General features: G+C 36.7%; 1 protein-coding gene across 1 annotated transcript in view; it reads right to left on the bottom strand.

Moving 5' to 3' along the window:
* LOC115450635 (trichohyalin) overlaps window positions 1-16,240 on the bottom strand; it is a 43,424-nt gene that overhangs the window by 5,875 nt on the left and 21,309 nt on the right. The window contains exons 6-13 of the mRNA XM_037447440.1: window positions 13,603-13,668; window positions 7,083-7,248; window positions 6,593-6,775; window positions 4,217-4,347; window positions 2,888-2,990; window positions 2,202-2,416; window positions 1,608-1,813; window positions 356-391 (exon numbers count right to left, since the gene is read on the bottom strand). Coding sequence (XP_037303337.1) covers window positions 356-391; window positions 1,608-1,813; window positions 2,202-2,416; window positions 2,888-2,990; window positions 4,217-4,347; window positions 6,593-6,775; window positions 7,083-7,248; window positions 13,603-13,668 — 1,106 coding nt within the window. The remainder of the gene's footprint in view (window positions 1-355; window positions 392-1,607; window positions 1,814-2,201; window positions 2,417-2,887; window positions 2,991-4,216; window positions 4,348-6,592; window positions 6,776-7,082; window positions 7,249-13,602; window positions 13,669-16,240) is intronic.

Genomic DNA, 16,240 nt, shown 5'->3' with positions numbered 1-16,240 from the left:
TAATTTGTTGCGTCAATCGACATTCTATTAGACCCCATTCCACTTACCATCAGGTGCAGTAGGAGACTTTGCCGTCCCCTCATGAACATTAAATAAAAAAATAACTCAACGTGTCTAATTTTTTTTATTTTATTTTTTATTCTTCCTCTTTGGCAAAGTGCAGTTTGCGCATCTGCCAGTGTTCGCGTTTTTTTTTTTTGGACATTTAATAAAATATATTGCATCATGTGTCATATTTACTGTTGTATATACTGAATGTTATGTTTTCTTAGTAGTAGCTTTTTTTAAAGCAAATATGTTGGATACCAATACGAAGCACAAGATTTAACAACCGCCATGTTATGAGATGACAAACCTTCCATATGTGCTGATGTCCTGAGCGGATGGAGACCTAAAATGAGGCGTTCAAATGATATTACTTATTATAAATTAAACAATAAAATGGGCGAGAAAAATATCTTCTCAAATTATGTTATCCTACATAACTATATTGTTTTATTTCAGTAGAGGTTACAAAATGTATACAAACTTTTTTATTTCTAAGCAACGACGGAATCCTTAGAAAATAACTCTCGTTAATTAAATCCAAAAATATATACAAACTTTTCTTAGAGACTCGAAGAAATCATCAGAAAATTGCAGACATAGCTTTCGCCTAATAATTGAGCAAATTTCAGACGGTGCTTTGGCTTTATTACTTAAGATAATTATTTAGAGACATGGCTCCGGCCTTTAAATTTTAATAAATATTCTAAATGACTCTAGCTAATATCATGCTTGTATAGACGCAAAACATAAATTGTTTTTTTTTTATTTTTATACGGACTATATTTGTATTATTATTAATGATATATTGAACACATTAGTTTGTTTCCATTTAACGTAACGTCTATTGAAATAAATTAATTAATGAATACCTATAGTATAATATATTGTATTTTTCTCTCTTTTTACAAAGTTCTCCCCTCCGAAAAGTCTTAATTTTATAAAAATATTTTAGTAAAATCTGCTTTTTATTCATATATTTTGTAAAGGAAAAATAAAACGTAAATTTCGAATAAATTTTGGCAAACAATATTTTGTTTTAATCTGCCATTTTATTGAGCACTACGAAGAATAATACAAAGTTAATGTCAATTTACATTTTATTTTTCATTCCTCAACTAAGGCGTAATATTATTAATTTTTTTTTTTATTTTAATGTAAAAGATCAATGATGAATGAAATAAAAATGACCAAGGAACTCTTTTTGTTGCCTAAAAAAAAAAAAACATAATTTTTTGATTCACCGAAGTCTACAAGACTAAATATTTGAATTTTATTATTTAGCTAATTTTTATCCCAAAACACTCCCGCGTGTAAAAGGTTTTCGGGATAAAAGTCCTTCTTTTATTTTCCTGAGACATGGAGTAGTTTTAGCGTGATGCGCGTACAAACATACAGACAGACGAATTCTCAAAAGTGTTTTAGCTTCTGTCGCTCTAACAAAGACTCCATTAATTCTCAATATCCATAATGCTGACATCAGCCCCTTATAATTATATTAAATAATTAATTTAATCTTGTAAACTTAGTAACCTTAAACGTCACAAACATAAAATAAATACCCCAAAACTTTCCCCTGGATCAATTCGGATTGGGCCTGAATGGTCTCCGCAATAGCCTGTTCGTCGTACGTCCTCCATCTTCGGCCAGCAGGCAGAACCCGACGGCGCTCTTCGGGGTCCAGTGGACCGAATTTCGGCTGTGGTTTGTTCGGACGTGGTGTCGACATCTGGGACCTTGTTTCGTTCTCGTATTGCTGCATTAACTCCTAAGTTAGGTTAGGTTGGGTTAGAAATCGTAGTTCTCTAATAAGAGACGGGCCGTGTCAGGCGGCAACGCGCAGGGCCGGTTGCGAACTACTTCGATAACCGTTGGAGGAAACTATCCCTAAGTGTGATGTTGCTGTGACGATTTCTCTTAGAGTAGTACATAAGGGCGCGTAAAATTATTTTTTATTGATACCTTAAATTAACCTTCTTTATAAGACGGTTAATGTAAGTATTACTCTTTTGTTTACTATTTATTTTGGAGTTTGACTTTTTTATTTTGTCGCTTTATATTCTATTCGATGATTATCGTCTACTTTAACATAATAAATTGAATTTATCACCTATTAATTTTGACTTAACCAAAAAATGCCATTTGAATAAGATTACCTTCCTCTGCTTCTCAGATTTCCTCTCCTCTTCCAATCTCGCTTCCTCTTCCCTCCTCCTAGCTTCGTACTCTTCGGGAGTCAAAATCTCCGGAGGTGGCATCTGTTGATTCATTTGATTTTGCTCTTGCTGTTCCCCATTCTGTTGTATTTGCTGAGTTTCTATGTTCTGCTCTTGTTGCATATTTTCGACAATTTGCTCTTTCACTTGAGATTCTAGAATATAATTTTGACATAATGATTTCTTATGTTTACGCGAATGTTAGACATTGAAATTAAACTAATTTTCGGATTCTATCGCGGTTTTAGTATTTCCCGACGTTTCGAAGACTTTGCAGCCTTCATGAGAGTCCCCCCCGTGACCATGAAGGCTACAAAGTCTTCGAAACGTCGGGAAATACTAAAACCGCGATAGAATCCGAAAATTAGTTTAATTTCAATAATTTTGACATGTAACTGGAGCGAGCTCGGATATATTTGTTATGTTAAGTTTCCATTCGTGTTAGATAATTTATTTTTATAAATATTTATTAAATAATCGATATTATGTTACTCATTTCCGGAGATGAAATGTGGGTAAATTTGTGCTAAAATTCCGGAATTACGAAATTTCGGATTGCATGCCCTAATTACGAGTCTACCTTATTGCTTCTTCATATTCAATGTCTTTTCTAAAAATAAATGTACCTTCATATCTCTCATAGCTCTGCGTCTCCATTCGCTGTTCCATTTCCATCTTCTGGATGTTTTCCTGCATCTGCTCCATGTTCTGCTGCATTTGCTGCATACCCTGGATTATTTGATTTCAGTAAGTAATGAAAATACGTTAAGTACAAGAGACTAGGGATTGCAATCCGGTACAAACTTAAATCCGGCCGGATTCAGCCGGAATCACGAGAATTCCGCCGGATCCGGCCGGATCCCGATTAGTATTTTGGGTGTGCAATATAGCGCATATTTCTAACTTCATGGCATAATATAAGGAATAATCTACGGGGAAAAATAGAAACGATTTTGTGCGAAAATCAACTCTTATTTATTTATAATTATTATCAGTCAGTTATTATATAATAATCAGTCTCAAAGATTACAAACAACAGTGAATTATTTATGGTTTAAATTAAGTTAAACCCGTTCATAAAAACTAAATTAAATCATCATCATATTCTTCTATAATCCAAATTAAAATTTCCAAAATCAACAGCTTATGGATACTATACCCATGCATTCATTACAGCACAGATCACTTTTCTTGTTGGAAATACGCTCTTAGAAAACAAATTGTATTAATAGTATCATCCTTTAGCCTACTTCTCAAGGAACTGCAAATATAACCAGCGGCCGAAAAAGCCCTTTCAGCTTCAACACTGGTTGGTTTCACTAAAGTCAAAAGTCATATATTAGAGACAAGTATTTCCCTCTATCTCCTTCAGTTTCATAAGCGCTCATTTCTTTCTTAAGTTTTTTAGTACTTTCGCACGGTTTTAATAAGAGAAATTACGTTTTTCTTAATATATCGGATCCGGCCACCGGATCCGGTGATATTGGTGGATCCGGTAGGCAACGAAAACGTACCGGATCCGCCGGATTACCGGATCCGCCGGACCGGATTGCAATCCCTACAAGAGACCGACAGTAAAAACCAGTCCTATTACTAAACTTAGAATAAGTAGGTGATTAAAATAGTAAATTGTTTGGCATGTACAAGATGGTTAAGCCGTCCGCCTAATAATCAACAGCAATGACAACATTAATAATTGTGATAATACTGGAAGTATATTATTTTTCTTAATATTATATTTATGGCAAAGTGACTCCGCCGTACCTGATGGTAAGTGAAGTGGTTTTAAATAGTGTCTAATAACGAGACATGATTACCCCTAACTAGTTGTCACAATTATGCCGGCCAGTTGAAACTGGATATACATTATGGTGGGTTTTACACCTTAGGGCTGTCGTTATCTGGAGTATGAAGTCAATGCAAGACTAAAGCAAAATAATTGTTGAAGGTAATACCTGATGGCTAAAGTTGAGGAGTTGTCTGGTGACCAGGTCGAGGGTCTGCTGTATGACCCCCGGGAGCTGCGCGAGCGCCGCCAGCTGAGCGCGCATTTGAGCTAGCTGCTGCTCTAAGGGCGCGTTGGGGTCTGTGAACAATACAAGATCGCCTACCATTAACGAAGTAAAGTTCTAAAGACTTCAAGACACTGTGAGCTCATACTGTGTAGATTGGACCACCTACAACTAAAAATTTAAAAAAAGTTGTATATTTGTAAAATGTAGGTAGATGTTGTAACTTTGACTTTACGGATGAACAACACCTCAGTCCCCTCCGTGACCACGAAGGCTGCAAAGTCTTCGAAACGTCATGAGAAAAGTAAAATATTAAAACCGCGATAAAATCCGTAAAATAGTTTAATTTAGAAGTAAAGTTCGTTAATATAAAACAATTTTTCCAAATTTTATCACGGTTTTATACAATTAATACGTAGATATTGTAACTGACTTTTCGGATGACCAACACCTCAGATCCATTGACCACGAAGGCTGCAGTCATCGAAACAGCGGGAGAAAAGGATAATAAAAAAGCCCGGGACTAGGAAGTTGGCGATGTGATACACCATGAAAGCACGTAAAGCCGTTGGTGCTGATCTCTCTCTGGTCATGTCTCATCGGACTATGAGAAGGAACAGAGAGTGCTTAGGGGCCGTTCAAGTATTAAGTAACGCAATTTTTGAAGATTTTTGACCCCATGTAACGCGCCGTAACGTTTTCCTGAACGCCCCCCCCCCCCTCCAAAAGTTATGTAACTTTAAACAATTCTGTTTGTTTAAAATAAAAAAAGCAATGTTACATAACGCTTTGTACGAGATCCCGCCCCTGTAACGCATCGTAACGTTTTATAAGAGCCCCCTCCCTCCAAATTGCGTTACGTAATACTTGAACGGCCCCTTACTTATTGCGCACACTTGTGAATTATACTTAGTCTGGCCATAAATACTGTTACACTTAATTATAAAAAAATATTACATTTGAATTTCGAATCTGTCATTTTTATACGATTGTTCATTGTGTTTTCTCATTTTGGCGCCAATACATTGTAAAATATTTTGCGATATTAAAATGGTGTGGGGTGATAAAGAGAACCGAATCGCTGTGATAGCATTACACAAAGTAGGTATGGAGCCAAATGCAATTTTTAAAACTCTCCATACACTTGGTATTAGTAAAATGTTTGTGTACCGGGCTATTAATAGGTACAATGAGACCTCCTCTGTTTGTGACAGAAAAGATCTGGCCGTCCACGTAGTGTTCGTACGAAAAAGGTGGTCAAAGCAGTAAGGGAAAGAATTCGAAGAAATCCTGTCCGAAAGCAAAAGATTTTATCTCGGGAAATGAAGATAGCACCTAGAACCATGTCGCGTATTTTAAAAGATGACTTAGGACTTGCAGCCTATAAGAGACGCACTGGCCATTTCTTAACTGATAATTTAAAGAAGAATAGGGTGGTAAAATCGAAACAACTACTGAAGCGGTACGCAAAGGGAGGTCACAGAAAAATTTTGTTTACGGATGAGAAAATTTTTACAATTGAGCAACATTTTAACAAACAAAATGACCGTATTTATGCTCAAAGCTCTAAGGAAGCTTCCCAATTAGTCGACAGAGTGCAACGTGGACATTATCCGACTTCAGTGATGGTTTGGTGGGGTGTTAGCTATGAAGGAGTGACTGAGCCATTTTTTTGTGAAAAAGGTATCAAAACATCGGCACAAGTGTATCAAGATACCATTCTTGAGAAGGTAGTTAAGCCCCTTAACATCACCATGTTCAATAACCAAGTATGGTCCTTCCAGCAAGACTCGGCGCCGGGTCATAAAGCTCGGTCCACGCAGTCTTGGTTGGAATCGAACGTTTCGGACTTCATCAGAGCTGAAGACTGGCCGTCGTCTAGTCCCGATCTTAATCCGCTGGATTATGATTTGTGGTCAGTTTTAGAGAGTACAGCTTGCTCTAAACGCCATGATAATTTGGAGTCCCTAAAACAATCTATACGATTGGCAGTGAAGAATTTTCCCATGGAAAGAGTGCGTGCTTCTATTGATAACTGGCCTCATCGTTTAAAGGACTGTATTGCAGCCAATGGAGACCACTTCGAATAAGCTTTTTATATTTTTAATTGTTTTATATTTATGTATTAAACTGACACACTGTAAAAGTAATAAATGTTATTTGCAGTTAACAATTTTCTTTTTTCTTTATTACAATATTTATGGCAAGACTAGGTATATGCGTGGCAGAGATCAGCCACGCAGGCCTGAGATTGGCTACCGTGGTCGAAATTCAGCTAAGAGGGAATCAATTTATATTATAAACTCTGTTAGTACTAACCAACCATACTCTGCACGCTCCTCGTGAGTTGCTCAGCAAGCTTATTTTCATCCATATTCATTGTCTCTTCTACCGTTGGTACTTCCTCTGGTACTTGTGGTATCTCTGGTGGTTGTGGTAGTTCAACCTCTTGTAGCTGGATTACTGGTGGTGGTAGCGGTTCGTCGGGTGGCAAAGGTAGACCTGTAAACAAGACAGCTGGTGGTAGGATATATTTTATATCCGCCCGAATAGCGACCGTACACAAGGTGTTAAAACCCGCCATAGTGGCCCACATGTGTCGCGTTCCGGGATCAGCCTGTGTATATCCGGTTCCAACATAATTGTGTCGACTGTCGAGGGGTAATCATCTCTCGTCAGTCCACATTCTATTGGACCCCACTCCACTTACCATCAGGTGCATTGGGGTCACTTATCGTCCCCGTATACAAAAAAATCTACAATCAAATCTTATTATTAAGTAAAACCCTAAAGGTCCAAAAGCTCATACCAGTATCTTCCAAATCCGGGACCTCACTTTCAGGCAACGGGTCAACAGCTTCCAAGAACTCTGGACCTTCTTCGGGGATCAGGATGGGCTCTTCTGGTTCTATAGGCGGTAGAGACGCTTCGATCTCAGCTCTTTGTTCCCACGGGAGAGGGCCGGTGTCGAAATCCTGTTGAATAATACGTGCCCGCTATATAATAATATAATATCAGCCCTGTATTATATACGCTCCCACTGTTGGGCACGGGCCTCCTTTACTACTGAGAGTGATTAGGCCTTAGTCGCTGGCCTAGTGCGGATTGGTAGACTTCACACACCCTCGAAATTCCTATCGAGAACTTCTTAAGTATGCAGGTTTCCTCGCGATTTTTCCCTTCATCGTTAAAGCAAGCGATAATTCACAAAGAATACACACATATTTTTTTAGAAAACTCGGAGGTGTTGTAGGTGGCCCACTATATACACGGTGGATTTTTAGTAACGCTAGCTACCGTAACCGCTGTAACTATCCCTGAGGTAATTCTTATGTGCAGGGTCTCAACACCGAATGCCTGCACGGGTGGACAAATACTTATTTATTTGGTTTTTATTGGTTTTGAAGGCGGTATAATTTTTTGTATAAAAGTTTTTTTTTGCTTTCTGTGTTAGTAAAAATCAGGACATCATCAATACGTTCAGGACATCATTTTTAGAGTTTTCTTATGTATCTCCAAAGTTAAGGGTCCAACAACAATTAAATTTATATGGAACCACACCAGCTTTCAAATAAAAGGAAGAGCATCTATACCAGTTCTCACAGTCAAAGGTTCTGAAGTAACAAACATAAAAAAATACAATGGAATTGAGAACCCCCTCCTTATTTTGAAGTCGGTTAAAAAACTGTGTACTGACCTAATATTAAGCACCTCCCCTACTACTGAGAGGTTTGGACCTTTATAATAATATACTTGTTTTCTGAGGAGTTCCAATGCTGTAACTATGTCGTATATGACCATATAAGGCTTCCTCCGCGGACCAACTGCGGGAAAGCGCCCAACAGGCTTACGCTTTGAATAACAGTCCAGGGTGTAAGCGGGGGTTGGGGGGTTGCGGGGGTACGCGCATTATAGCGGGCCGCTCGCGCGTCGCCAGTTGGAAAGTATCTTCTATGCAACGCGCATGCGTTTCGGCTAGCGCTCGCGTCCCGCGTTCCGACTCACGCGCCATTTTGTAATTACGGATGATTTTAAATGTCTGTAACTGGTTGATTTTATACTTAATAAAAGCTTTTGTTTAATTCAATTATACCAAAGTGTTATCATTAAGCCCACGTCGTGCTACAAGTAATAATAATAATATTTTTATTTCTCCATAGTTTCCACAAATGTTACATAATAGCTGTGGTGACTGGTGCCTGATCTAAGATTGCATTGTGTTTAAGGTCACCAGAAATAATTTTTAGTGTAAAATTCTCGCGATACGTTTTGGAGTACGTAGTCGATATATTAATCCAAGACCAAGGGCCGTATTGCTGTCCTTCAATTAGTATACCCGTGATTACAAAAGGACGGATATATTTCTGTAGATGTGGGCCCGTTGTCCTTATTAATTTTTTATATATTCTTTCTTTCTAGTCTCCTTGATTACTCGGTGTTTGCACCAATTTACTTCTCAATATAAAATCTCTATAGTATAGTGACTTAATTATAATAATTCTATTTTTCCCATGTCTATGGACTTGATAAATTTAAATGCATTTGCAAACAAAAATATTTTTTACGAGTCGCCATATTTTATACTGGCGAGGGGCCCTTTACATAAATTTGCCACGGGCCTTTACGGATGTAGTTATAATAATAATATCAGCCCTGTATTATATATTGTCCCAGAGCTGCACGGGCCTCCTCTACTACTGAGGGATCAGGCCTTAGTCCACCACGCTGTAGTGCGGATTGCTAGACTTCACACACCCTCAAAATTCTTACAGAACCCTCAGGTATGCAGGTTTCCTCACGATGTTTTCATTCACCGTTAAAACAAGCTATTATTCACAAATACACATAAAACTTTAGAAAGGTCAGAGGTACGTTTGGGTTTTGAACTTACGGATATTCGTCTCGGCAGTCCGTTCAACTGCCAATTATCGTCGCCTTTTAAAATGTATTGGTCACTTTGAATTCCCATTGATTCTTTGTTAGGGATTTGATTCATAAATAACAATATTATGTTACGCGCCGTTATCCTAGCCGATAGCATCGGGCATTTCCGGAAGTATTCGGCTGCGCGGGCAGGCTGGTAGAAGAGATATGTCACGCGGCGACTATTCTATTATTCTCCCTACTTTGCACGTAGTCAAAAAATGTCTAAAATTGTATACTGTAATTTTCTTTTGCTAATATAATGTTTAATACTGTAAAAAAAGCGTTTAACAATTGTTTATTGACTTGTAAAAATGTGTACCTTGAATGTATTTAAAAATAAGTTAAGACACAAGATCCACGTATCCTCAGACAATCAGCATAGTTATGCCTAAATAATTGCTTCACGTTCCGCTTGAAGTACCCCAAGTTATAGGAAGGAGGGAACACGTGTGCTGGCATACCATTTCACAAACTGATGCGGCACAGATATAAATTACCGAACCTTTTGATTCGCGCCGAGATGGAAGGAACCACCGACCTGTGGTGACGCAAGCCAGCACGCGTGGTAATACGTAGTAGAACTATATTAAAGACAACAATAGAGCTGTATGAACAGATAAGCAGTGAAAGCGACGTATGGAATAGTTTCTATAGTTTTTGTGAGATTTTTAAGACAGATGTTTTTATTCTTTAAAGATATATATTCTGCAAATATGGGTAAATAACGATGATCAAACACAAGATTCTTCAGAGCAACCATATTTAAACAAAAGATGATATGCGAAATTCTTTTGTGATTCAAAATTTTATTATAGCATATTATAGCTACCATTACTTGGAGGGTGAGTGGAACGGTTATGTTGTTTCACCGGTCTTACGGACCAATGTCATTAGGGAGTACAGCGTCTGAGCGAGCATTGGACCGAGTCCCTAACCCCTGTATACCACCAGCACCAACCAAAACCAGCGGTGGCCTTCGACGCATACTGGACAGCCCGGGATATCTTGTTTCAAATCAGGTGAGCCTAGGGTAACCATTTATAAATGAAAGAATGCCTGTCGATTATGCTTAAAATACCAATCTTCCAGAAAATTCCTGTCATAGTAAAAAGCTGTAGGTTTAAAAGTAAAAGACAATAGATAGACAAGTATTTATTAATCAATTTTTTTTTATTTATGTTTTTTTCTATACGTGTACGTCAAAGTGACCCCACTGCGCTTGATGTATATACAGGGTCATTTTGACGTTGCATTACTAAATGAAACCACATTTAGTAACGTGGAACTTATCTACTTGGAAATAACACTTTACAATAAGTTACTTGAGCCGTAAATGTAAAATAAAAGAGTAAGTTTCGAACAAAATAAATTGTTATGCGCCGCTATCCTAGCCAATGACATCGGGCGTTTCCGGAAGTATTCGGCTGCGCGCGCTGGCAGAAGAGAAGATATGTCACGCGGCAACTATTCTATTCAGTGATTCTATTATTTTTTTTTGGTTGGACGTTGTAAAAAAAATGTCTAAAATTGTATTCTGTAATTATTTTGCTAATATAATGTTTACTGTAAAAAGAGCGTTTTAACAAAATATTAAAAAGTAATTTTAATTTTACGCGTCCTAATGCCACTACTACTACTCTAAGAGAATTCGTCGCAGCGACATCATACTTTCAGTCAGAAATACTCTCACACGCACCATATTTGCATTAAACTACAAAATGATGAATATAAAACCGTAATTTTTGGCAAAATGTCAGCAAAGGTGAAGACGAGTATGTGGTTTCATTTAGTAACGCAATGTCAAAATGACCCTGTATATACTGTACTCATAAAACAAAAATATACGCTTGCTAAGATCTAGCGACCCAAAATCCGCATTTGATATTCATGAAATTTTCTTCCCTAGAATAACAAGGACTTTTTCTCAATTAAAAATTAACATTATGAACTCCAAACATATTATCGTAACCGTCCTTACCTATACGAAAGAAATATTATAATTATTTATACAAAATATGGGAAGTTTATATACTTACCTATAGATAACATAAAGTTAGAAAATAAATGTAATGTGTAGTGCTCGATAGTAACGTAAATGCATCGCATTTATTATAGTACATATTTTAATATTCCCAATACTGAAAAGGCCATAAGATTTATTTGAAAACCATATTTTGTAAGTTGATATAAGAACTAGTGTAAGACTTTAATTAATATTATTATCTACCAATAAACAGCGGCGATAGCCTAGTTGGGTGTGGAACGGACTGCCAAGACGAATGTCCGCAGGTTCAAATCCCAAGGGCACACGCCTCTGACTTTTCTAAAATCATGTGTGTATTCTTTGTGAATTTATCGTCGCTTTAACGGTGAAGGAAAACATCGTGAGGAAACCTGCACATCGAGAAGTTCTCTATTAATTTCGAAGGTGTGTGAAGTCTACCAACCCGCACTAGGCCAGCGTGGTGGACTAAGGCCTAATCCCTCTCAGTAGTAGAGGAGGCCCGTGCTCAGCAGTGGGCGAGTGTATAATACAGGGCTGATATTATTATAATAAATTGCTTGCCGTGAAAACTGTGAAACCTGTAACTGTTACAATGATTCTTGCAAATAAATAAAAAATAAAAAAAAGCTGAACACAATTAATCTTGTCTGTTAGCTGACACACCGATAAGGGCCTCATAGTATTATTCTAATTGGCGTTAGGCTATTCGATGCGTTTTTTTATTGCTTTGAATGACGAGACGAGCTTGCCGTTCGCCTGATGGTAAGCGATACCTATAAACAGTAGAAACACCAACACCATGAATTACAATGTGTTTGGTATTCCACTGCGCTCGTCTGAGACATGAGATGTTAATTATTATGTCCAGTAGTTACACTGGCTATAATGTAAATTATCTAACACATAGGATAGATGTCTCGGCGTCTATACAAGAATTCCTACGTAGTTTAGTTTGTAATATTACTTAAAACAGACGTCCAAAACGTATTTTTTTTTAAAAATGATGCAGAAATCTATCGTTATCTATAATGTATATATATATAAAAATGAATCCCTATTTTCCTTGGTCACGGCATCACGAGTGAAAGGCTGGACCAATTTCACTATTTTTTTTTTGTTGTGTTTGTTATTGTCAGGGGAAGGTCCTTATGAAAGAAAAAATTCAAAAAATTGCGCGGCAAATTAGAAAATTTAAGAAAACTTTACGAAACTGTGAATTTTATATAACTGTCAATTGTTTGAAATAACAGTCAGCGATTGACAGAATGCGCGGTGCAAAGTTTTAGTTAAGACGAGACAACGTCTGTCGGGTCACCTAGTTTAAATATATAAAAGAAAGTCGTGTTAGTTACACTATTTATAACTCCAGAACGGCTGAACCGATTTTGCTGAAATTTGGGAGGAAAGTAGCTTAGAACCAGGAGACGGACATAGGATACTTTTTACTATTATATAAAGCTAAATTGTTTGTTTGTTTGATCGTGCTAATCTCAGGAACTACCGGTTCGAACTGAAAAAATATTTTAGTGTTGGATACCCTACTTATCGAGAAAGGCTATAGGCTATATATCATCAAGCTATGATCAAAAGGAGCAGCACGCGGGCGAAGCCGCGAGCAAAAGCTAGTAAATATATAAACCTATAATTAATGAGTTATGTACATTATTTACAAAAGGAATTTAAGAAAAATACTCTCAGTTGGACAATTTATTACTTAAAACATATTGGGATAACAAATAACTTAAATTAGTTATACAGGAGCGGTAAAATAGGATTTATTTATAGTATGATAGGTAATTAAAAGGTTTATTTCTAAATAACATATTAACATTAAATGGTTACTTAACCTTCTTCAACATCATTTAAATTAAGAAATAAAGGAAGAAAGTATATTTTTGTACCTTAGGTTCTCAGATTATAAATAGAATTAAATAACTTTGGCGCCATTTTGAAAAAGGCGGGAATATAAAATTAATATTATAATTATTCGTCAATACATACGTATACCAATCATTATTTTAGCAATATCATTTTATAAACGATATTATATTAATGAAAATGAGTAAACATTTTTTTAAACATGTTATAATTCAAGATACAATATAACCTTTTTTCAAGATGGCGGAGCGTATAGAGAACCTAAGTATACAACTTGACACAATAAATCAGGATCTATCACACAAAAATGCCAAATCTAGAATAAAAATCATCTTAAAAATACTTTTCACACATTAAAGGAGTATGCAGTTATCTGGATTCTTAATTTTTTCTATTTATTTTCTTAAGTTACGAGCAAAGGAAGTAAGGATTTTACAGCCCTGATTATTTGTTAGTTTAACAACTTATTTTAACTTTCAGTCAAAGGTTTTAAGTCTTACAGTCAAATATTTTAATTTACCTCTGGTTTGTAATCCGGAGCTACTTTTGGTTTTGGCTGTTTGACAATTTTCACTTTGTACGGTTCCTGTAACAAAACAAAATAACATTTAGTATATACTAATATTCCTTTTATATCTCCTATTCTATATTTATTAGACGCCTGCAAGGAAATTAGTGTCTCACAAAGTTTTCCAAACATTACACAACCACGCGACTTCTTCAACAGTAATCGTTATATTTCAGTCAATTTACATAAAACCGTAATGTACTATTAACTTAAACCTTCCTCAAGAATTGCACTACCTTTTAATAAAAACCGTACAAAATCCGTTCAGTAGATTTTGAGAAAGTCGTTCACATACAGAAAAAAAGCGGCGATAGCCTAGTTGGTTGTGGAACGGACTGCCGAGACGAATGTCCGCAAGTTCAAATCCCAAGGGCACACACTTCAAAAAAATGATGTGTGTATTTTTTGTGAATTATCGCTTGCTTTAACGGTGAAGGAACACATCGTGAGAAAACCTGAAATTTTCGAGGGTGTGTGAAGTCTACCAACCAGCCAGGCCAGCGTGATGGACTAAGGCCTATTCCCTCTCATTAGTAGAGGAGACCAACAGTGGGACAGTATATAATACAGGGTTGATATTATTATCATTGTTTACATACAGGCAGATAGGTTTTGGGAATTTAATTTTATAAGTAATATGTATAGATAGTGACAAACTACCTACAGACTAAACTATCGTAAGATTTATATATAAATTTAAAAGGTAAATAACTATGAAACCCTATTACAACTATTAGGTAACTATTAATCAATATTATTACTATTTAATTTACATTAAGGCAATATGATTCAAAGTTAATTTTGTAAGTTTAATATGTAACTAATCAAGTAATGTGTTTGTTAAGTAAGAATATTACTGAAAACGAGCGTGTCTCGCCTTCAAACTTAAAAGTTTGGGGAGTATATTATACTGTAAGCATTTGTATTCTCATGATAAATAAATAAATATAAAATTCAAGGTGTTGGATGTGTCTACTCTTTATCGGTCGTATCGCTTACCATCAGGCGAACGGCAAGCTCGTCTCGTCATTCAAAGCAATAAAAGGTGTATTCGGCGAAGACCAGACTAGAAGTAGGATCGTATAAGGCAAAAGGGCCACGAAAATATAGTTATTTTTTTATTTAAGCTGCGTAAACGGCGAAGCTATTTCTTGTTGTCCAGCCCTATATGCTACAGGGAATGGTGTCTGTGCAGTTAAACTAAAACAGTAGGGCTTCTACTGGCATTTTTGGGCTTGTAAATGAATGAATCCCTTCTTGCAGAATTTCGGCCACGGCGGCCAATCTCAATGGAGTTCAGCAGGAGATATTATAGTGCACGAGTGTGTGCAATACACAAGCACTCTCTGTTCCTTCTCATAGTCCGGTGAGACGACATGACAGGAGAGAGATCAGCAGGAGATATTATAGTGCACGCGTGTGTGCGATACACAAGCACTCTCTGTTCCTTCTCATAGTCCGGTGAGACGACATGATCGGAGAGAGATCAGCAGGAGATATTATAGTGTACGAGTGTGTGCAATACACAAGCACTCTCTGTTCCTTCTCATAGTCCGGTGAGACGACATGACCGGAGAGAGATCAGCAGGAGATATTATAGTGCACAAGTGTGTGCGATACACAAGCACTCTCTGTTCCTTCACTCTCACAGTCCGGTAAGACGGCTAGCTGATATAACCGGAATCTGGGCTGGTATAATTAATATAATATTAATAATATCAGCCCTGTATTATATACTGTCTCATTGCTGCACGGGCCTACTCTACTATTGAAAGGGTTAAAGCCTTAGTCCACCACGCTGTAGTGCGGGCCGACTTCACACACCTTCAAAATTCTTATATAGAACTTCTCAGGTATGCAGGTTTCCTCAGGATGTTTTCCTTCACCGAAAGCAAGCGATAATTCACAAATACACACATAACTTTAGAAAAGTCAAAGATGCATTTGGGTTTTGAACCTGCTGACATTCGTCTCTGCAGTCCGTTCCACAACCAACTAGGCTATCGAGATAGCCTAGTTAAATAATTCTATACAAACAAATATTATATAAAAGTTAGTTATCAGCAAATAAAAACAAATTAATTTTAGTCTAAGCTTTCTAATCTAACAAAACAAAGCAATATTTACCTAAAGACGTCTTCTCTGCACAACCAACTTCTAAATACTAACAAAATCTATTTGAAATAAATGCCAAATTGATCATTGAACGTCGGCCAAATTCCCGATCACAAGAATAAGGAAGATAAATACATCGAGCATCAAAATAAATAATAAAATAAATATAGACAATAAATAATGCATGGTATGTATTGGTTGAAGTGGTGACGAAGTGGCGACTGGCAATACTGCTATAAATAATTGATTGAAGGTTTTAGCTGACAGTAAGGTATTTTTTATCGCAAGGTTTTTTTCGTGCACGACAAAGTGACGCATTACATAATGATTTCTTATGTTTACGCGATTGTTAGACATTAAAATAAAACTAAATTTTCTGCATAGATCGGACCACCAATAGCAAAAAATTACACACATCATCACGCATTTATCTCCGAAGGGGTATGTAGAAGTGCAAGCAAGGCACCCACTTTTC

The sequence above is a fragment of the Manduca sexta genome, chromosome 1 (genome assembly GCF_014839805.1).
Source record: "Manduca sexta isolate Smith_Timp_Sample1 chromosome 1, JHU_Msex_v1.0, whole genome shotgun sequence".
NCBI classification, from domain to species: Eukaryota; Metazoa; Arthropoda; class Insecta; order Lepidoptera; family Sphingidae; genus Manduca; species Manduca sexta.
The sequence above is the reverse complement of the archived record's forward strand: the minus strand, read 5'-3'. Positions and strand labels throughout refer to the sequence as shown.